General features: G+C 34.2%; 1 protein-coding gene across 4 annotated transcripts in view; it reads right to left on the bottom strand.

Moving 5' to 3' along the window:
• Nucleotides 1–5,982: 5,982 nt before the first annotated feature.
• Nucleotides 5,983–17,624, bottom strand: part of LOC149897019 (uncharacterized) — a 30,708-nt gene continuing 19,066 nt past the window's right edge. For 3 of the 4 annotated variants that reach the window (XM_090116940.1, XM_090116941.1, XM_090116942.1), the window contains exons 2-7: nucleotides 13,288–13,507; nucleotides 11,424–11,553; nucleotides 10,604–10,719; nucleotides 10,129–10,228; nucleotides 6,594–9,870; nucleotides 5,983–6,216 (exon numbers count right to left, since the gene is read on the bottom strand). In XM_090116940.1, coding sequence (XP_089973066.1) covers nucleotides 6,611–9,870; nucleotides 10,129–10,228; nucleotides 10,604–10,719; nucleotides 11,424–11,553; nucleotides 13,288–13,368 — 3,687 coding nt within the window. In that variant the 5' untranslated portion in view covers nucleotides 13,369–13,507 and the 3' untranslated portion in view covers nucleotides 5,983–6,216; nucleotides 6,594–6,610. The remainder of the gene's footprint in view (nucleotides 6,217–6,593; nucleotides 9,871–10,128; nucleotides 10,229–10,603; nucleotides 10,720–11,423; nucleotides 11,554–13,287; nucleotides 13,508–17,624) is intronic. The other variant, XM_090116939.1, reaches the window with a different exon arrangement.

Raw genomic sequence — 17,624 nt, 5'->3', positions numbered from 1 at the left:
TTACCCGATATGCACAGAAAATTTCATGAGAATCGGTCCACCCGTTTCGGAGGAGTATGCAGACTAACATTGTGACACGAGAATTTTATATATATGTATAAAGATAAATAAAGATAAAGAAAGATATTATAGTTATAACATATTTGACAAACATGTATGAAAGTATCATTAAGATGTAATATATGAATAATGATATTTTTTTCTTTTATGTAGATCGTAGACGGTCGAAGTAATGATATGATTTTTGTATAAACATAATAATTACGCACCCCATGTGTCCCGTCCCCTCTATATGTGATTTTATCTTTGAATATCATTAACTACCATATAAGACTTTTTATATTATAAGTTATTAATATTTTTTGTGCATTCCGTACAGTTAACGAAGTACACAATAAAATAGATGTGTTCTAAATTATACCATAGATGCAGTACAAAATAACATAAGAAAGAAGCCTTCGTATATTGCTTGAATTGAAAGCAGGTTGTAGTAAGTATGAAAACTTTTTATTTATTTTTAAAACGGACCCTACTACTTAGTCTGGTTCCTGAGATTAACGCGTTCAAACAAACTCTTCAGCTTTATAATATTAAGTACCTATAGATTTACCATCCCACAAATCCAAAGCTGGTAATAATAATCAGTACACCGAACAATCAAATCCTTCAGTTCGGAAATACGCAATTAGTGAAACAACGATTGGTTCTGAAATTGTTTCGATTAGACCTTAATTGATTTCCCATTGAGTTATTGAACAATCTATTTGATGAATGATATTAATTCCCTTACAAAAGCTGGATTGAAGATATTTACGTTAATTAAGAAGATAAAAAAAAATAAAATTAAAAATCTTTATTATCAAAAAACATTCACATTTCATTGATAATAATGAGATCATAACAGTAGGATAAGTTTACAGAGTACAGTGAGATCCAAACTAGGCTATTGCCTGTATCTTGGATAACAGAAGATGTATTCATCCAACCTCTATACTTATAACTTCATTAACTTCACATTCAAGATTTCAAAAGATATTTTTTTCAGAGTTCGGGGTGTTTACAGGAAGAAAATAAAATAAATAAATGGATATGAATTTAAGGCTATGTATAAAAATGATATCATGTTTCCATAGAGAAAAAGAAGAAGAATGTATTTATTGTATTCATAGGGTTGAACAATTTATATTTGACCGACTTTTCAGAAAACGTTTTTTTTAGTTAAGTTTTCAATTAGTAGCGCAGTTTTAAATATTCAAATACCTGATTCTAATGTTCAATTCGCTCGTAATACACCATTATCCTACCATATATAAAATATAGATCATAATATAATATATTTTCTATTGTAGGTAATAAAATCTAATTTAATAAAAATAGAGCCAAATCGTAAACAATTTTACAATAATTATAACCATTGATTCCGATTTTTTTGTCGATATACTGCTGTGATTATACTATAATTAAATTAATACATGAAGCTTTACTAGAACAACATCAATTTTTAAATAATATAATCTTAACCTAATTAATTTTATTCTACTTAGATACAATTTAATTATAGAGTCTAACATACATATTAGTACAACTTAAGATAGATTTATTAATGTAACTTGTATTGTAAACTAGTGTATGTTTTTCAAGTACCAATTAATTACATTTGTTTGGTTACTTCGTTTCTAATACCTTGTGCTTGATAATAAAACCTCCATGTTTTTTTCTTTTACGCATCAACTCTACGTAACATAGACAAACACGATTTTAACTAAAAATCGATGTTTTGGTACGCAAGAACTTTCTTACAAATATTTCAGTTATTCTATAACATTTTAATGGTACGCTTGTTTAATCTAATTAATTTATATCTTATTGTGTTTCTTAGTGAAATAGTATCTTACCTTATTCTTGTAAAACTCCAAACGTCTTGGCCGAAGAAAAAAATATTATGTAATAACACGGAGTAACGTTAATAATGTTCTATAGTTCGATTTTACATCACATCACAGCGTACAGTTTTATTTAAACTTTTATTTGGTTCGTTTATTCGCGGTTCTAATGTAGAATTATGCCGAATATCAGAATAAATGAAAAAGATGGCGTAACGCTAGCCTCTGTCGTGGGGGACAAACGCGCAGGCGCGACAACCCCTAGCATTGACGTTAAAGGAATTCTAGAGGGTAAATATTTTCACCCCTTAGTATTTTGGGAGAAAATATAGGTAAAATTCCGACTTTGTATGATGCCGATTTAGGCGGATTCCTCGTGTGACTTATAACTGAAATATGATGACTATTTTTTTAAGTATGAAAGTATAATCGAAACTAATTTTATTACAAAGTAAGTTTATTCAAAACTGGTAACCCTGTGTGTGAAAGGTTATTAGAATTCCTTGGAACTGTTAATTAAATTACGCATCAAAGCGACAAATACTAACAATAGTAGAGCTGATGACAAATGAAATTCTTTTCTTACTGAAAAACTGAAATCTTGTTAGAATTGTAAGTGTGTTAAATGTGAAAATATTTCACACTAGCGGTCCGCCATATAATAGCCTTCTAACCTTCCCAATAAATGGGCTATCTAACACTGAAAGAATTGTTCATATCGGACCAGTAGTTCCTGAGATTAGTGCGTTCACACAAAAAATTAGTATAGATATCATTGTATTTTAATATAAAGTGTACATGCTATATATGTAAATGATAGTTAAAATTTATGAAACATCAGGGGTGGTGCTTTGCGCTCACCCTCAGGTGACACGATTGCATATTTGTTTGTTAATTAAATTGAAAAGTTAGTGACGTTTTACGTTTAGGGGAAAAAACATTCTCTATGAATGTTAAAAATATCATAACGATGTATAATTACATCAAACGAACATAGAGCTAAAGCAAGAGCAAGAGCATTCTTTAGTGTAAACTCGTATTCAGTGTTATTCAGTATTAGAGCATTGCATTAATATTTTAGAACGCAATTATAACAACGAAATAATGCTCTACGCCTGTTTACACTAAAATAATTTGACATAGTGGGGTTAGAATGAGCATTCACTCGTTTGATATAAATGCACTGTTATAATATTTTAAATATAAATGTTTATTGAATGCATTTGGTTCTTGATAGAGCTGCCCACGGCAATCCGCTGTCGCTAGCTTTAGTCATACATTTTTTACTCGAGTATAATATAAGCCACATTCAAAACCGTTTAGACCTTGTTAGTCGTTACGTATAATTGACGATACATTTATTAGAACCTACATATTATACAGGGTGTCCCACTGTTGGTCTACTAAGCTCAAAGGAGGATATAGTTTTGCATACGCTGAGTACGTAAAAAATAGGTACTAAGAAAATTCATGACGCATTTTTTTTCAAATAGATTTCTTAAAACTCTATGTGTACACTCCTAACAAGCAACCCGCCCATTATTCCCACCAGCACGTGACCTATCGTTTAGGCAAAATGCTCACATTAGAGAATCGGTATATGCCGGCTGCGCGAAGCTAGAGAAGAAAACATGGATTTTCAGGAAAAATTTAGAAAAATTTTTTACGTAATTTTGTTGTTTAAGTATTTTTTACGTGATCAGTGTATGCAAAACTACAAGTCTCTTCGCGCTTAGTATACCGATAGTGGGACATCCTGTATACCTTTATTTATTAATATACTCTTTATTGCACACACAAAGTTTGACAAAATCAGGAAATTATACTAAGCAATTGGCGGCTTTATTGCTTAACAGCAATTTCTTCCAAGCAACCAAAAAATAAAAGTAGAAAGTTACCTTCCTAGCATAATAACGCAGGCTCAAATGGATGTTATTACATATTAATTCTTTTTTAATAAATTGAACTTTGTTGTGAAGAATAATTCACGACACGTAATGTTTTAGGTTATTAATGAAATATGTAATATAATATATAATATTTACTCTTTCTCTACTTTGCAGCGAACGTGTTCACGGAGAGACTGTGACTGAAAGTGTGCGTAACGTCGGGATAGTAATATAATGAATAAATCGCATTTAAAATTTTTAAAATCTTTAATTTTTAATTCTTAATACATATTAGTTTTACTATAATTATCTTATTGCCCGGTCAACTTCCATTATCTATTCCTTCCTACAATAAAAGCTTTTTATCAAATAATTTCCATAACATACGTATGGCGATGTTGTAAAACTTTTCAAAACCTACAATGACTTTAATTTTAAAGAGATTTAAAAAGACTGTCAGACATAAAGCAATTTAACTTTAGATAAAGAAAAGACAAAAGATGCTAAAAAGTTACATTTACTTTTACTCGACAGTAAGTTTATCCAAAATTTAATTAAGAATGTGTGTAAGAAGGGTTCTCCTCGTGACATCTCTTTACTAGTTTTTTTAACAATTTAAAACATATGAAAATACGACATGTTCAAAGAATTTTCTTATTTACAAGTCGCGGAAGTTTTCTCATTTCGACGGAATGCTAATATTTATTCAGGGGGATGTATTTTTTAATATCACTAGGATTTGATGACATGAAGCATTATATTTTATATGGCAGCGAATGGCGATGTACCTATGGATTATGACGATCCTCTATCGACGACGACCTATCTCTTATTATTGTACCAGGCAGGTGAATTTAGATCCACGTAACTTACACATTTGGAAAAGTATCTTTGGTCTGTGAGGATTTGAAGCTTATATTAGTTTTACACATAAAATATGGTAATGATTTTGATAAAAATTAAATACACGATAGGCTGAAATAAACTACGGAACATTTTGCAGATATACTGCAAGCCGCTTGGTGCTGTCTGCAATGTATTTAAAAGCTCTATAAATTTGTTTAGAAGTTATGTACCTACGTTCGAAAGGCGTTTGCATCGATCCTTGTGAATATTTTTATTAGAGTAATAGAGGAGCTGCATCCGGCATCATAGAAAGTCCTGATCTTGTCCATAATGGTGTAGCGACATAGCATTGCCAACCTATTGAGTGCAACTTGAACTTGATACACTGAGCGCCATCTAGTGAAATGGTGTCAAAAATATATACAAAAATGTGTTTCTTTTTTAACTTTTAGTTTGGTTGCAAAATATTTTAAGTACATCGCGGTCCCGGCTTGATGTCGTCGGTCTCAATTGCTTGAAGCGGCCCGTATACGGCTCCTTAAGGTTTAACCGGTGAAATACGATCGGTTATGACTTATGGTTAGTGTAAAAACTATGACGTCCTCTATAAAATTGTCATAGGGCGCAATGCAATATTTTCCCTAACCATAACCTTAACGTATTTGTTAGACCTAAAATTATGTTGCAACCCAGTCTAAAGTACTAATCTACAGTACAATAATTTGGAAATTGAAATGTTGCTATTGTTACTATACATATAACTTCTACGCGATTATGTGCGTAAGGTTGTAAGAATGTAGTTACTCTTTCACGCAATAAAAGCAATCGGATCTGTATGAAATTTCATCCAAATATATTATATTTTGCTCTGAATAGGCTATTTATATCCGGTTACAATAGTAAAGTAAGTATGGTAAGCTAGTGTAGTAACTAGTAAGATGTGTAAAGATATGATTTAAATTGCAAGATTACCTAAATTAATCGTAGTAAACGTAGTAGTAATTTTTTTTCAAAATATGATTAGAAACTCAGTAGGTACCACTTATTTGTCTGATAAATAAAGTAGGGATGTGTATTTATGATTGAAACTAGCCGTGCCCCGCGAATAAAACTACGGACAAAAACAATATTTTAAGAAACTGTAATTTAAACTTGGCTCGATATTTCTGAACTGATTTAATTTAAATTTGGTATACAGAGGGAATATCATAGTCATTTTGCCATTTCCTTTATATGTAAATAGGTGGCAAGCTTATTTCGGTCAGACTATCGCTTTTTTGGGGTATTTACTGGGAATCGAACCCAGAATTTCTTAATTAAATTAAATAATATAGTAAGTAGAAGGGTAAATAAAACACATGAAAAACTATAGGAATAAAATTTGTATTTCACAATTCATAATGTTCAATACATATTATTGTTTTTAATAAAATATAACTATGCTATATCGATCGCAATAACACTCAAAAATACATGTCTTAACGTTAGTAGACTTCTATTTCATTAATAAAACGTTAACTTGCGAATAATGGAAAGCCTAAGCTTATTATCACTATGTTTAAACTACGGTTGTATACACCAAGGTATCCTTCATATTCCTGAAAGCAGAAAGAATTATATTAATTACATTTTAATTTAATTAAGTAAAATATAGAAAAAACACTACTATAATGTTTATCAAATATAATATTATTATACTATTAGCGCCATCTGGCGTAAATAATGAAAACAACAGGGGACAAATTAATGTTTAAATTCTAATTAGAAAAATTATTAACAAAAAAGTCGGGTTGCACTCCGGGAGTGCCGGGGGAAGTGAAAACTTGATTATTAACGTTGAGCATGTTTGATATTTTGGAATGGTATCCGTCTTACGCTTTTTCGATCAGGTCACGTGTTCTGACGCGAGTAAGATTTTATACCCATTACAGAAAAAGTGCTCAACAAAAAATAAATAATAAAACTAAATCCTTACCTTACACTTAGCACCTTTTATTTGGTCATTCCCTGTTTGGCCCGTCTCTCCCACTCGGCTCTCATCTGCAATATCCCTTTAAACTGCGGCGACGCATCAGCTTCTTCCCTCTCTTTCCCACTTTCCTCCTTTTCCTTATCTCCGTCTCTGTCTATCTCACGTTTGTCCTTTTCCACTGAAAGTCTGAATTCATCTTTCTTCTGCCACGGCCTTTTTGTTAACGTATCTGCTTTGTAAGATTCACTTTTGGTTATGTTTTTGATTTCTTCTCGATCATTGGAAGGGTCAGGAAATGTTCGGTTTCTTAGTCTTTTCTCTGGCGTTGAATCTGATACTTCTTTCTTGTATTTGTTGACTTCGCTTCGGAATGTGGGTGTGCTGTCCCGTTTTGTGGATACGCTGTGAATGCTAACACTCCGCTGGTAATGCGGCACTCCAAACTGACTGACTCGCGCTGCGATATCAACCAATTTGTTTTCTATACTCTCTTCTTTATTTTCCTCATTTTCCTTATCACTGTCTCTCGACTTTATTGACGCGTTAAACTCATTTTTCAGTATCTTACTGCGTGTCGCTGTATCTTCTATTTTATTGCCATTAGCGTCATTATTGTTTGCAATTTCCTGTGTTAGTGTGTCAACTTCTGAGTCCTTCAATTTTAGCGACCTTCGAGCGAATACTTTCATCAATTCTGGCTCATCATCATTTCTGGAACGCGAATCTCTATTGAGTACAGTCTTTTTACGGTATATAACTGCTTCTTCGTGCCTGTCTGGTATTTTATTTTCGTTACTATCAGTGCTTTGGATTGAAGATTTGCTGCCGAAGCTGGAATGCGATTTTCTATCCATTGATATGTTGTCGTCTATTTTCTCTGAGCTCCCGTCGGTGCCGACTGAATTTGCTCGCGGTTTTTCAGGTCTATCTTGTTCTACACTTAATGATTTTCTTTTGAAGAACATTTTTGGTGTCATGGGGCTCTGTGGAGTTACAGGCGCTGCTATGGATTTAGTTGAACTCGTCATTTTCTCTTCAAACTGTGTGTTTATGTTTTCGAAGCTTTTTATAGAGTCTCGTTTAGTTGGGATGTTATTTGTTTTAGTTTCTGTGAGAAAGAAACTTTCGACTTCTTGCTCTTTATCGGTTTGAGGTTCTTTCTTCGGGGTTACGTTTGCAGTTAGAACAACATTCGAAACAGGCTTTGCGTCGACCCTATTCAGTTGAATGTTCAAAAATTCTGGCACACCAGTCTTACTGACGCCACATTTTTGTATTTTTTCATCGCTCTTAACGATTTTCGGAACTTCTACATTCTTAACTGAAACGGGCGTTAATTCCTTATTTATATGAGTAACAGATATGAAACCTTCTGCGTCAATTTTGATCTCTTTTTGCGAAGATTGTTTTCCACTTTGACTCAAAGCACTTTCTACAGATACCGTCTTTCTCCTATCATCTATTGGTTTCTCGGGACTACTTTTAACACTATCTAAAGAGCTGGATTTGAGTATTGGCGCTATAATGTTAGGTTTAGGCGAACTAATAATATCGTCGATTTTAGCCTCTATTTGCGAGATATCACTATCGCGTTTATGAGTATCCATTGCAATGTGAATGCTGTTTGTGAAGAGTTTCGCGTCTTCGTTTATATTTATATCCGGTTTAAGGCTGTCAAGGTAGCTACTGTCAGTGCTTGGTAGACTGTCATAATTAGCTTCACTACTACCGTGTAAGATATTATAATTTCTAGCGGATACTCTCTTGGATAAATCGTGTCTTTCGCTGACATTTCTTCTGTAATTCACTTCCCAACTTTCGAGCAACGGTTCAGAAATGCCAACGATAGCTGGCAAGCTTGGCATTTGTGTATCTTGGGAGCTAATAGACGGGGATTCCGATGCATAACGGAAGCTATGAGACTTTCCAATACTGCTTCGCGTCTCGACATATTCATCTCCTAACGATCTTAGCCCGGATGTGACGTAGGACTCTTCGTTCTTGTTCAAATGGAAGGATTCTCGTTTGAAAATCTCTTTTTCGCGGAAATCAGTGAGTTCTGATGATCTGCTCATGTGTTTTACGTTTTCAGAGCTGTGGTGAGCTGCTCCTTTGGGTGGGGAGCTTGATATTGTGATGCTCGGATTGAAATAAGGTAGGTTTTTGGGCATACTGCCGCTGTGGAAGACAAAGTCACTTTGCACGTTCTTTATACGCATTCCTCGTGATTGAGGCTCTTCATCCGACATATCTATAGACGGCGACAGAGTTTCCTCATGCGATCTAGACATTATTTCGTTTGAAATAAAGGATTTTGACGAAAAAGGATCTATCAGCCGCTGCACAGAAGCGGGCCTTTTTGACTTATCGTGGTGCAAACTAAACGACTCCCGTTTCCCTTCTTCAACGTTTTCCTTCGACGACTGTCTCGTTCTAACTTTTTCGATCTTTTCGCAGAACTCGTCGCGTCTACTGAATCGATTCTTCATTTCCATGTTCAACAGTTTGTCGGTTTCTTCGGCAATTTTGAGATCAGTTATGTTATATTCGACTCCGGGCACTTTGGCAGCGCTGTATACGTCCTTGTAAGCACCGTCTTGCACGTAGGCACCTTTGTTGTCGAGTCGCTTGTGCATTTGGTTCGCGAAGGCTTTCTGTCCTGCAGATTTGTGGGGCCGTTCCGCGGGTACGGGTTTGAATCCCTGCGCTTGTTCTGTATAGAAACTCTTTTCTTCTGGACTCTTGTACTGACCCACTTTGTCAGTTTTAGTCTTCTTTACCTCCCCGTCTCCGTCCGTCTGGTCCTTCTTAGATTTCTTGCCACTCTTGCGCAACAGCAATCTACTGAAAAACGATTCTTCTCTCTTCGAAGATCTTATGACTTCGTTCTCGATTTTCTTCTCCGACTTGGACTTTTTCTCCAGGCAAGATTCTTCGGCGTACTTTTTGTCCGTGCGATACTTGTTGACTCTTTCCTCTGAGTGATATTGGACTTGGGTTTCGGGTTGTATTTTCGGTGAGCTTTCTCTTAGTGGTTGATCTTGTGTGCTTGATTTGCTTCTCTTGATGGAAGATCTTGGTGTATTGGACTCTGCTATGCTGAGTTTAGCGGGAGATTGACCCATGACCTGACTGAGAGCTAGCCCAGGAGGTAACGAGGATGACTTGAGTTTAGTATCGCTCGGAGTTTCGAGAACTTTGTTCAGTTCGCGCGTCAGTTGTTGGTGCTGCTCCTTAACTATCATATGATGCTTCGTAGTTGTCGATGAAGAGAATGATTCTGGAATCAGAAAAAATACTTTATTAGGCAAGAATATAATAGAAAAGAGATAAAAAATAGCATAAAGTATTTGTAATAAAACAATATCACATAGTATAGCTTCTGGAGGGGTTTATAAATTGTAACACAGATTATTATTTATTGAACAAGTTTACAAATAGTTATTATTGTAATTTTTTACAATATAAAGTTTAACAAGATATTCACTTGGGTACTGTAATTAATAAAAAACAAACTATAAATGTTTTTAATACACACCAGTAACGACTTCTGAGCTTTTGAGAGTGACTTCAGGAGTAGTGCTTCGTATCATTTCTTCGTTCAGTTCGGGTGTTATCGGCAAGGCTGAGGCGGCAATCTGGAAATAATAACAAAATAAATTAGTATAGAGTAAACAAATAGCACTTGAAAACGTTTTTTGTTTCGCACATTCAGGGCAAAATAGGACAATTATACTTAAATGTAAGAATTAAACATTTAAGGGGACTCTTAGTATTATTTGTGATTTCTACCGTCAATTAAAAAAAAAAGGTTTTCTTATAGCAAACAAACAATTGCTTAGAACATTGTCTAATAATCAAAGTCTAGTCTACATAAATGCATTTCGTTCAATTTACAACACTGACAGATTTACTCAACTTTAAAATTATTTTATCTCAGATATTTGATTAATCAAACAAAACAATTACATAAGTACATATAACACTATTAATAAACACAATAAAAAACTCACGGGGCTGGTTTTCTTCCGTCTTGGCGCGCCGTGCGTGCGTCGCGGGCGCACCGCCATCTTGTGGCGCGCGGCCGAGTGCGACAGCGGCGCCACGCCCGGCGGCGGCTCCGATGTGTCTATACAATAGTTGGGAATAAGACGTGGCTCGATGGTTTTATCATTATAACATCCTATCCTATCCTATCGGGTCGACCAAGGGCCAGATGGGCTGACGAAATAGTAGCAGTTGCTGGCGGAAATTGGCTGAACTTAGCCCAAGACAGGGACAAGTGGCATTCTTTGGGGGAGGCTTTTACCCGTACGGGGTCCATATAACCTATCTAGTACTTAAATTAACTTTATTAAATTATATTATCTTGATTAGTATCTAAACTCTTCTAATATTGTACTTAAATTGTAATTGAAACTATAACTGTATCTTATGGATCAAATAAAGCTTTATTTATTTTATTTATCCTATCCTATACCGAGCCCAATGGCGCGGCGTGCCTTAAGAGAGGCCCATGTAAAACAGTGGACGGAGAAAGACTATGAGAGAGAGAGAGATCCTATCCTACTAATATTATAAATGCGAAAGTAGCGTTTAGCTACTATTATGTATTCTGTGGCGAAAGTTTATGAGGATGGATGTGTATGTGTGTGTTTGTTACTTTTTCACGCAAATACTACAGAAACGATTACAATGAAATTTAGCACACATATAGAGGGTAACTTGGATTAACACAGGGATATACCACGGGATGGGAACTATGCGGGTTTTTCTTTGAAAACGCGGGCGAAGCCGCGGGCGGAAAGCTAGTAGCATATAAATAGCACTCACTATATGCGTCGGAGTGGTCGCTCCTGTCGTGGTGGTGTCCGCTGCTGCTGTCCTCGTCCATCTCGGAGGATCCCACGCTGAGCAGCGAGCCGTCGCTGCACGACGACTGCGATATACCAGCATGGTGGCGCTGGAAACAAAGGAAAATTAAATTAAATTTATGAATAAGGGTTTTTTTTTAGAAAAAATCTATCATGAGGCGCTATTATAAGAGTAGTAAAATTTTGAAATGCAGGATTCGAACCCACGCCTTTCATTTAATTTGTAATAACTCAGGCCCCGGAATCACAGCCACAATAGAAAATCTATTGTGTCGTGGACCGATCGGGCCGTTCGGGGCTCAATGGGTTAAAGCATTTAAATGCTATAAAAATAAAATAAAATGTTGAAATATTTATTTACTTTCGTACATTGCTCTCATGGGAAACAGTGGGATTGAGTGGTAATTGTTAAAATATGTAATGACGATTCGAAAGTGCTTCTAAAAGAAATGTAAGTAATTTAATAAATAAATGATTGAGTTTGAGAACTGTTAAATACTTCTGTTTAGAGGGAGACATTGATAAAGAATCTAGAGTTATGAGTACATTAGAAACTAAAAGTACTGTAAATTTAATAATATGACGTAAAATAGCTAGTATAAGAGGTACGAGGTAAGGCTCAAGAAATAAACAATTATACTATAGAGCCTGGATTAGTTAAAATAATATATATGTATTTGCAATGTTACAGAACTTGGTTTTTTAGCTAGAAATAAAAACTCGAACGAATATCCTTTTTCAGTACACAAAAAGTGTGTCATTGCATGCAGTGTAACTTACACTATATTCTTAATTATTATTCAGACTTCTACAAAATACAGTTTACAATACATGTACAATGTATTCTTTACGAAATATTCTGGAATCCTGAAGAAAAATGGACATTGAATCGTGATGAAACTTCTTAGTATAATTCATAACATAATACTACTCTTGGAATTACAAGGAACTTCTGACTAGTTCTATCCAACTATATATAACTAATGGGGAGGAACTAATGACCGCCTCCTTGGTACAGTGGTTGACGCGTGAGAGAACCCAGGGGCCTGGGTTCGATTCCTGGTGGAGACGAAGAAAAAAAATGTCTCGGTCTGGCAGGATACAGAAGGCTGATCACCTACTTGTCCCTAAAGAAAATCGATAAGTGAAACAAATGTATGCATAATGCCTCTGCCCCTTACACCACTTGGGGACATGGGACTTCACTTTTTTTTATATATAACTAATACGATAACTAACTAATAGAAATCCATCCCATGGTCATTCTGCGATCTAAATTAGTATAATGTAGATCATATAGTTGTAATGTGAAACCTATCGCTGTTGGTATCTCGGGAATAGGCTCTAGTTACGTGTCGTTCATAATGTGAAAGCGGTGAGGAATATATTATTTACATATCTATATATGATAGGTTTAATACGTCTTCTTTTATATTATGTGGAACTTTAGTTTTTAAACATGTGTCCACCTTTATAGTGTGTAGCTACTTAGTTTTTATACATATTGTAATGTTAGTATAACGTATCTATTTATATTTGTAACGTTTTTATAATTTAAATCTTTGTTTGTTGATGTATCTCTCTATTTTTTTAATTTTTATTTTATCTTCTATATTCCGTATTGAATTATTTAACGGAAAAAAGGAACAATAAAACAAAATACTGACGAGTTAGTAACTATTATAGTCTGTACGTTTATTATTAAATGACGACTATGTTTTGTCAATTGTAGAGCTTCTTAATTTTTCTATTACAAGATGAAGTAAAATGTATGGTTCGATTTTATTTTCTGCTATAGTATTGCCAGTTCTGTTTATACAAACCTTAATATTTGCGCTGATGTACCTCCGCCTCGGTGGTCGCCTCACTACGTCACTCCCCGCGCTAGTCACATAGAGCATCATTTTCACTTATTTCACTAACTTCACTACTTTTTACACATTACTACTACTTCACACAAGTTACCACTACTTCATACTTCACTATTTTACATTTAGTTATTATTTCTTACGCACTTATCACATGTTAAACTTACTATCTATCCTAAAATGAGAGAGGAAAAATATGATTTTTTTATTTATAAATATGCCCATATTTGGTGTTCAGACGTGTTTATTATCAACTGATAATGTATAGATAATGATACATCGACTATCTCAAGTGTCGTTCATAAAACGTGATAGTGGAGTGCATATTGAAAGTAGATCGCATTCATATGATGGACTATGTTTTAATGTGACGTCATTGATGCTATGTTTATTATTTGATTTTAAGGCGTAGGTACTCTATTATTTCAATTTGGAAAATTGCTTTAATCGTATGTTTTTTTTTACTATACATTTTGGTATTATTATTGGAGTGTCTACGTCTTCTAAATTTATAAAACGCATTAATAGAGCAGGGTGTGAAATTCTGGAATGGAATTTCTTTTCTTTTTTTAAAGGCCACACTACAAACTTTATAAGGTAGGAGATGACGAATACTTTTCTTTAGAGAAAATTATTCTTTAAATATTATTTTATAATCAACTTGCACGTACGAGTAATATTATGAAGTAATAATTATATAACAAGTGTCCTTCGCTAAATTGATTTTTACATGTCTAGGGAATTAACGTTTTTAACCTCGATTAGCACATATGACCTTTGTCACATACTATTAATATTTCATTATGATAATTGCAACATTATGCGTGTAATTTATTAAAAAATAAATTATCGGTTTGATCTTAATCAATAAAAGTGGAGTCCCATGTCCCCTAGTAGGGTAAGGGGCAGATGCATTATACATCTGTTTCACTGATCGATTTTCTTTAGGGACAAGTAGGTGATCAGCCTTCTGTGTCCAGCCAGACCGAGACATTTTTTTTTCTTCGTCTCCACCGGGAATCGAACCCAGGACCCCTCGGTGCTACGCTCACGCGTCAACCACTGTACCAAGGAGGCCGTAAAATTAATCAATAGTATACCTATATGCTAATAAAACAAAGAAGACTTTTAAATGACATTTTTAATTACCTATGCATATTAAAACATTGTAAAAACCTTATAAATACGTGATATAGTTTATGAAGTTATCTTTTGAAATAAATGTGGAAATAGGTTGAAATATATGAATATATTCGTTCCTCTCACAAAAACTACTGAGCAGTTTTGACTGAAATATAAGACTACGATCTGTCAAAATCTAAGCACATTTTACACGGTTACCCTACCAAAACTAACTTTAGCTAACAAACATAGTAAAAAGAGAGTAATAAATCTATTTTGTTATGCTTCATATCATATTATAAACAATTTTTACTTTCTACCGTTCCAAACGGATAAGCTTATCCGATAATCTGTTATCTCGACATTGACACTGACGTTAGCTCTATATTTGCTTCGAATAGCTTCGAATATTGTTATTTGAATATTATTACTTTCTTGAATTTAAATAAAATTTATGTAATCGTCGTACTTTCGACGTACGATCTATTTACATCAAACGAGCGAATGCTCATTGTAATCCCACCACGGAATCCCCCTATGTCAAATTATTTTAGTGTAAACAGATGTAGAGCATTCTTTCGTTGCTCCTAGTGTGTTTGAAATATTCTATGCAATGTTCTAATACTAAACAACGCTAAATACGAGTTTTCGTTAACACTAAAAGTTCACGAAATAATGCTCTTGCTCTAGCCCTAGGCTCTATGTTAGTTTGATGAAAATGCACCTGTAGACAAATGTTTGAGTATGGATTAAAAAAACTAGATTAATTGTCTTGTTGTTAAAAAAAAATACTTTGGCACCCAGATTTATTTACATATCTAGTTACCTAAATTAATTCAGTTAAAAAAAATGCAACTTTAAAAATAATAACATAATAGGCCTATCGCTTGTTCTTGACCTTTTATGATTAATAAATAAATATAGCATCCGGTATATTTATAATTACTTTGCAAAAATTTAAGGAATGCTAAAATCATTCATAAAATCGTAACTACATCCTGTGTTTTCTAAATCACAATAAATTATTTAATAAATCTACGTATTATGGATATATAAATAAGCTTTGGATCCGGTAATTATTTCGAAAACATTGATTCTATATGTATTTATAAAATAATTATCTGTACGTACGTGCGCAATCGATTATTTGATATATCCTCTATGTTATCAATTATCTTTATAAAAATAGGTAATCCTATATACATTATTAACCTATATACATATATAAGGAACTAATCCTTAATCGTTTGGATAATTGTGTTTATTTGAGATTACATTGTTTGATTTTCTCTTTTATTTGAATTTCTAGTGAAAACAATGTAATATTTTTGTTGTTATCGTTCAAAGAAATAAATTTTTGAAGTGAAACTTCTGTAAGCGCGTTGACAGTAAAACTTCAAGGTCGCAAAATGGCAATACCGTCACGTCATGGGAGTGAGGCGATGATTTTGGTATCTTGAATCTTGCCAAAGAAGTTTCACTTTTGACACGTGTGCCGAGCACACACACGCTCTTTTATATCTTTATTGTTTATTAATATTTTTTTTTCTGTTATCGTTCTATATGAATATATTTGTTTCTTGTTATGTTTACGTATTTCTATACTTAAAATTATAAAGCTGAAGAGTTTGTTTGTTTGAACGCGCTAATCTCAGGAACCACTGGTCCGATTTGAAAAATTTTTTCGGTGTTAGATAGCCCATTTATCGAGGAAGGCTATAGGCTATATACATATCATCACCCTAAGACCAACAGATCGGAGCCACGCAGGTGAAACCGCAGGGCATAGCTAGTAATATCTAAACTAGAAACAGCTAACCTTGGGTAAGCTTCAACTAAGAACATTATGATGACCGTGTCAAATGTTAATCGTATTCCATAAGCCTCTTTAAGATGTATGACTCCGCATACACGGTATTAAAATTTCAATGAAATAAAACATTATTTATGTATTATTTACGATGTCTCTAACCGAAATTGTTTTTGATGCGAACTATAATATTAGAAAAACTATGAATCTTCTTCTTATATATAAAAATGAATCGCAAAATGTGTTGGTAAGCGCATAACTCGAGAACGGCTGAACCGATTTCGATAATTCTTTTTTTATTATATTCCTTGAAGTACGAGGATGGTTTTTATGTAGAGAAAACGTAAATATGTACCACGGGCGAAGCCGGGGCGGACCGCTAGTCTTATATATAAAAATGAATCGCAAAATGTGTTGGTAAGCGCATAACTCGAGAACGGCTGAACCGATTTCGATAATTCTTTTTTTATTATATTCCTTGAAGTACGAGGATGGTTTTTATGTAGAGAAAACGTAAATATGTACCACGGGCGAAGCCGGGGCGGACCGCTAGTCTTATATATAAAAATGAATCGCAAAATGTGTTGGTAAGCGCATAACTCGAGAACGGCTGAACCGATTTCGATAATTCTTTTTTTATTATATTCCTTGAAGTACGAGGATGGTTTTTATGTAGAGAAAACGTAAATATGTACCACGGGCGAAGCCGGGGCGGACCGCTAGTCTTATATATAAAAATGAATCGCAAAATGTGTTGGTAAGCGCATAACTCGAGAACGGCTGAACCGATTTCGTTAATTCTTTTTTTATTATATTCCTTGAAGTACCAGGATGGTTTTTATGTAGAGAAAACATAAATATGTACCACGGGCGAAGCCGGGGCGGACCGCTAGTATGTAAATAAAAAAACGTCGAGCGAAATTATGCAGCCATCCTGCTCAATTGCTTTATACATCGGATGTACTAGCCCTTATCAAGAACTAATTTAAAATTTTAGATACCTTCCTAGTATAAAATGTATGTTAAAGACTAATCAACGGTATTATTTATTAGTTTTAAAATTTATTGACTTGAAAAGTTCTTCCGATTCGTGGATGTCGAATTCACAATTTCTTGTCTCTCTACCCTTACCACTGCACTATCAGACATAAAAACAGAAACAATCCGTACCGTTGCTACATATTTTTAACCTATATACGCGAATATGCTCAACTCAACTCAACAACAATGACTATTGACATACATTTAGCAAACGTTATACACTAAAAATCACAATCCATTTGAAGCACTCAATAACACGCGTTGCCTTGAAACACAATATCAACTGTACACTAGCTGTCAAAACAACGGGTACACTATT

The sequence above is a fragment of the Colias eurytheme genome, chromosome 26, assembly GCF_061535395.1.
Source record: "Colias eurytheme isolate Ceu_HAF_F1 chromosome 26, ilColEury1 Martin Lab GWU primary, whole genome shotgun sequence".
Classification (NCBI taxonomy): Eukaryota; Metazoa; Arthropoda; class Insecta; order Lepidoptera; family Pieridae; genus Colias; species Colias eurytheme.
Note: the sequence above shows the minus strand (reverse complement) of the source record. Positions and strands in the feature narration are given on the sequence as shown.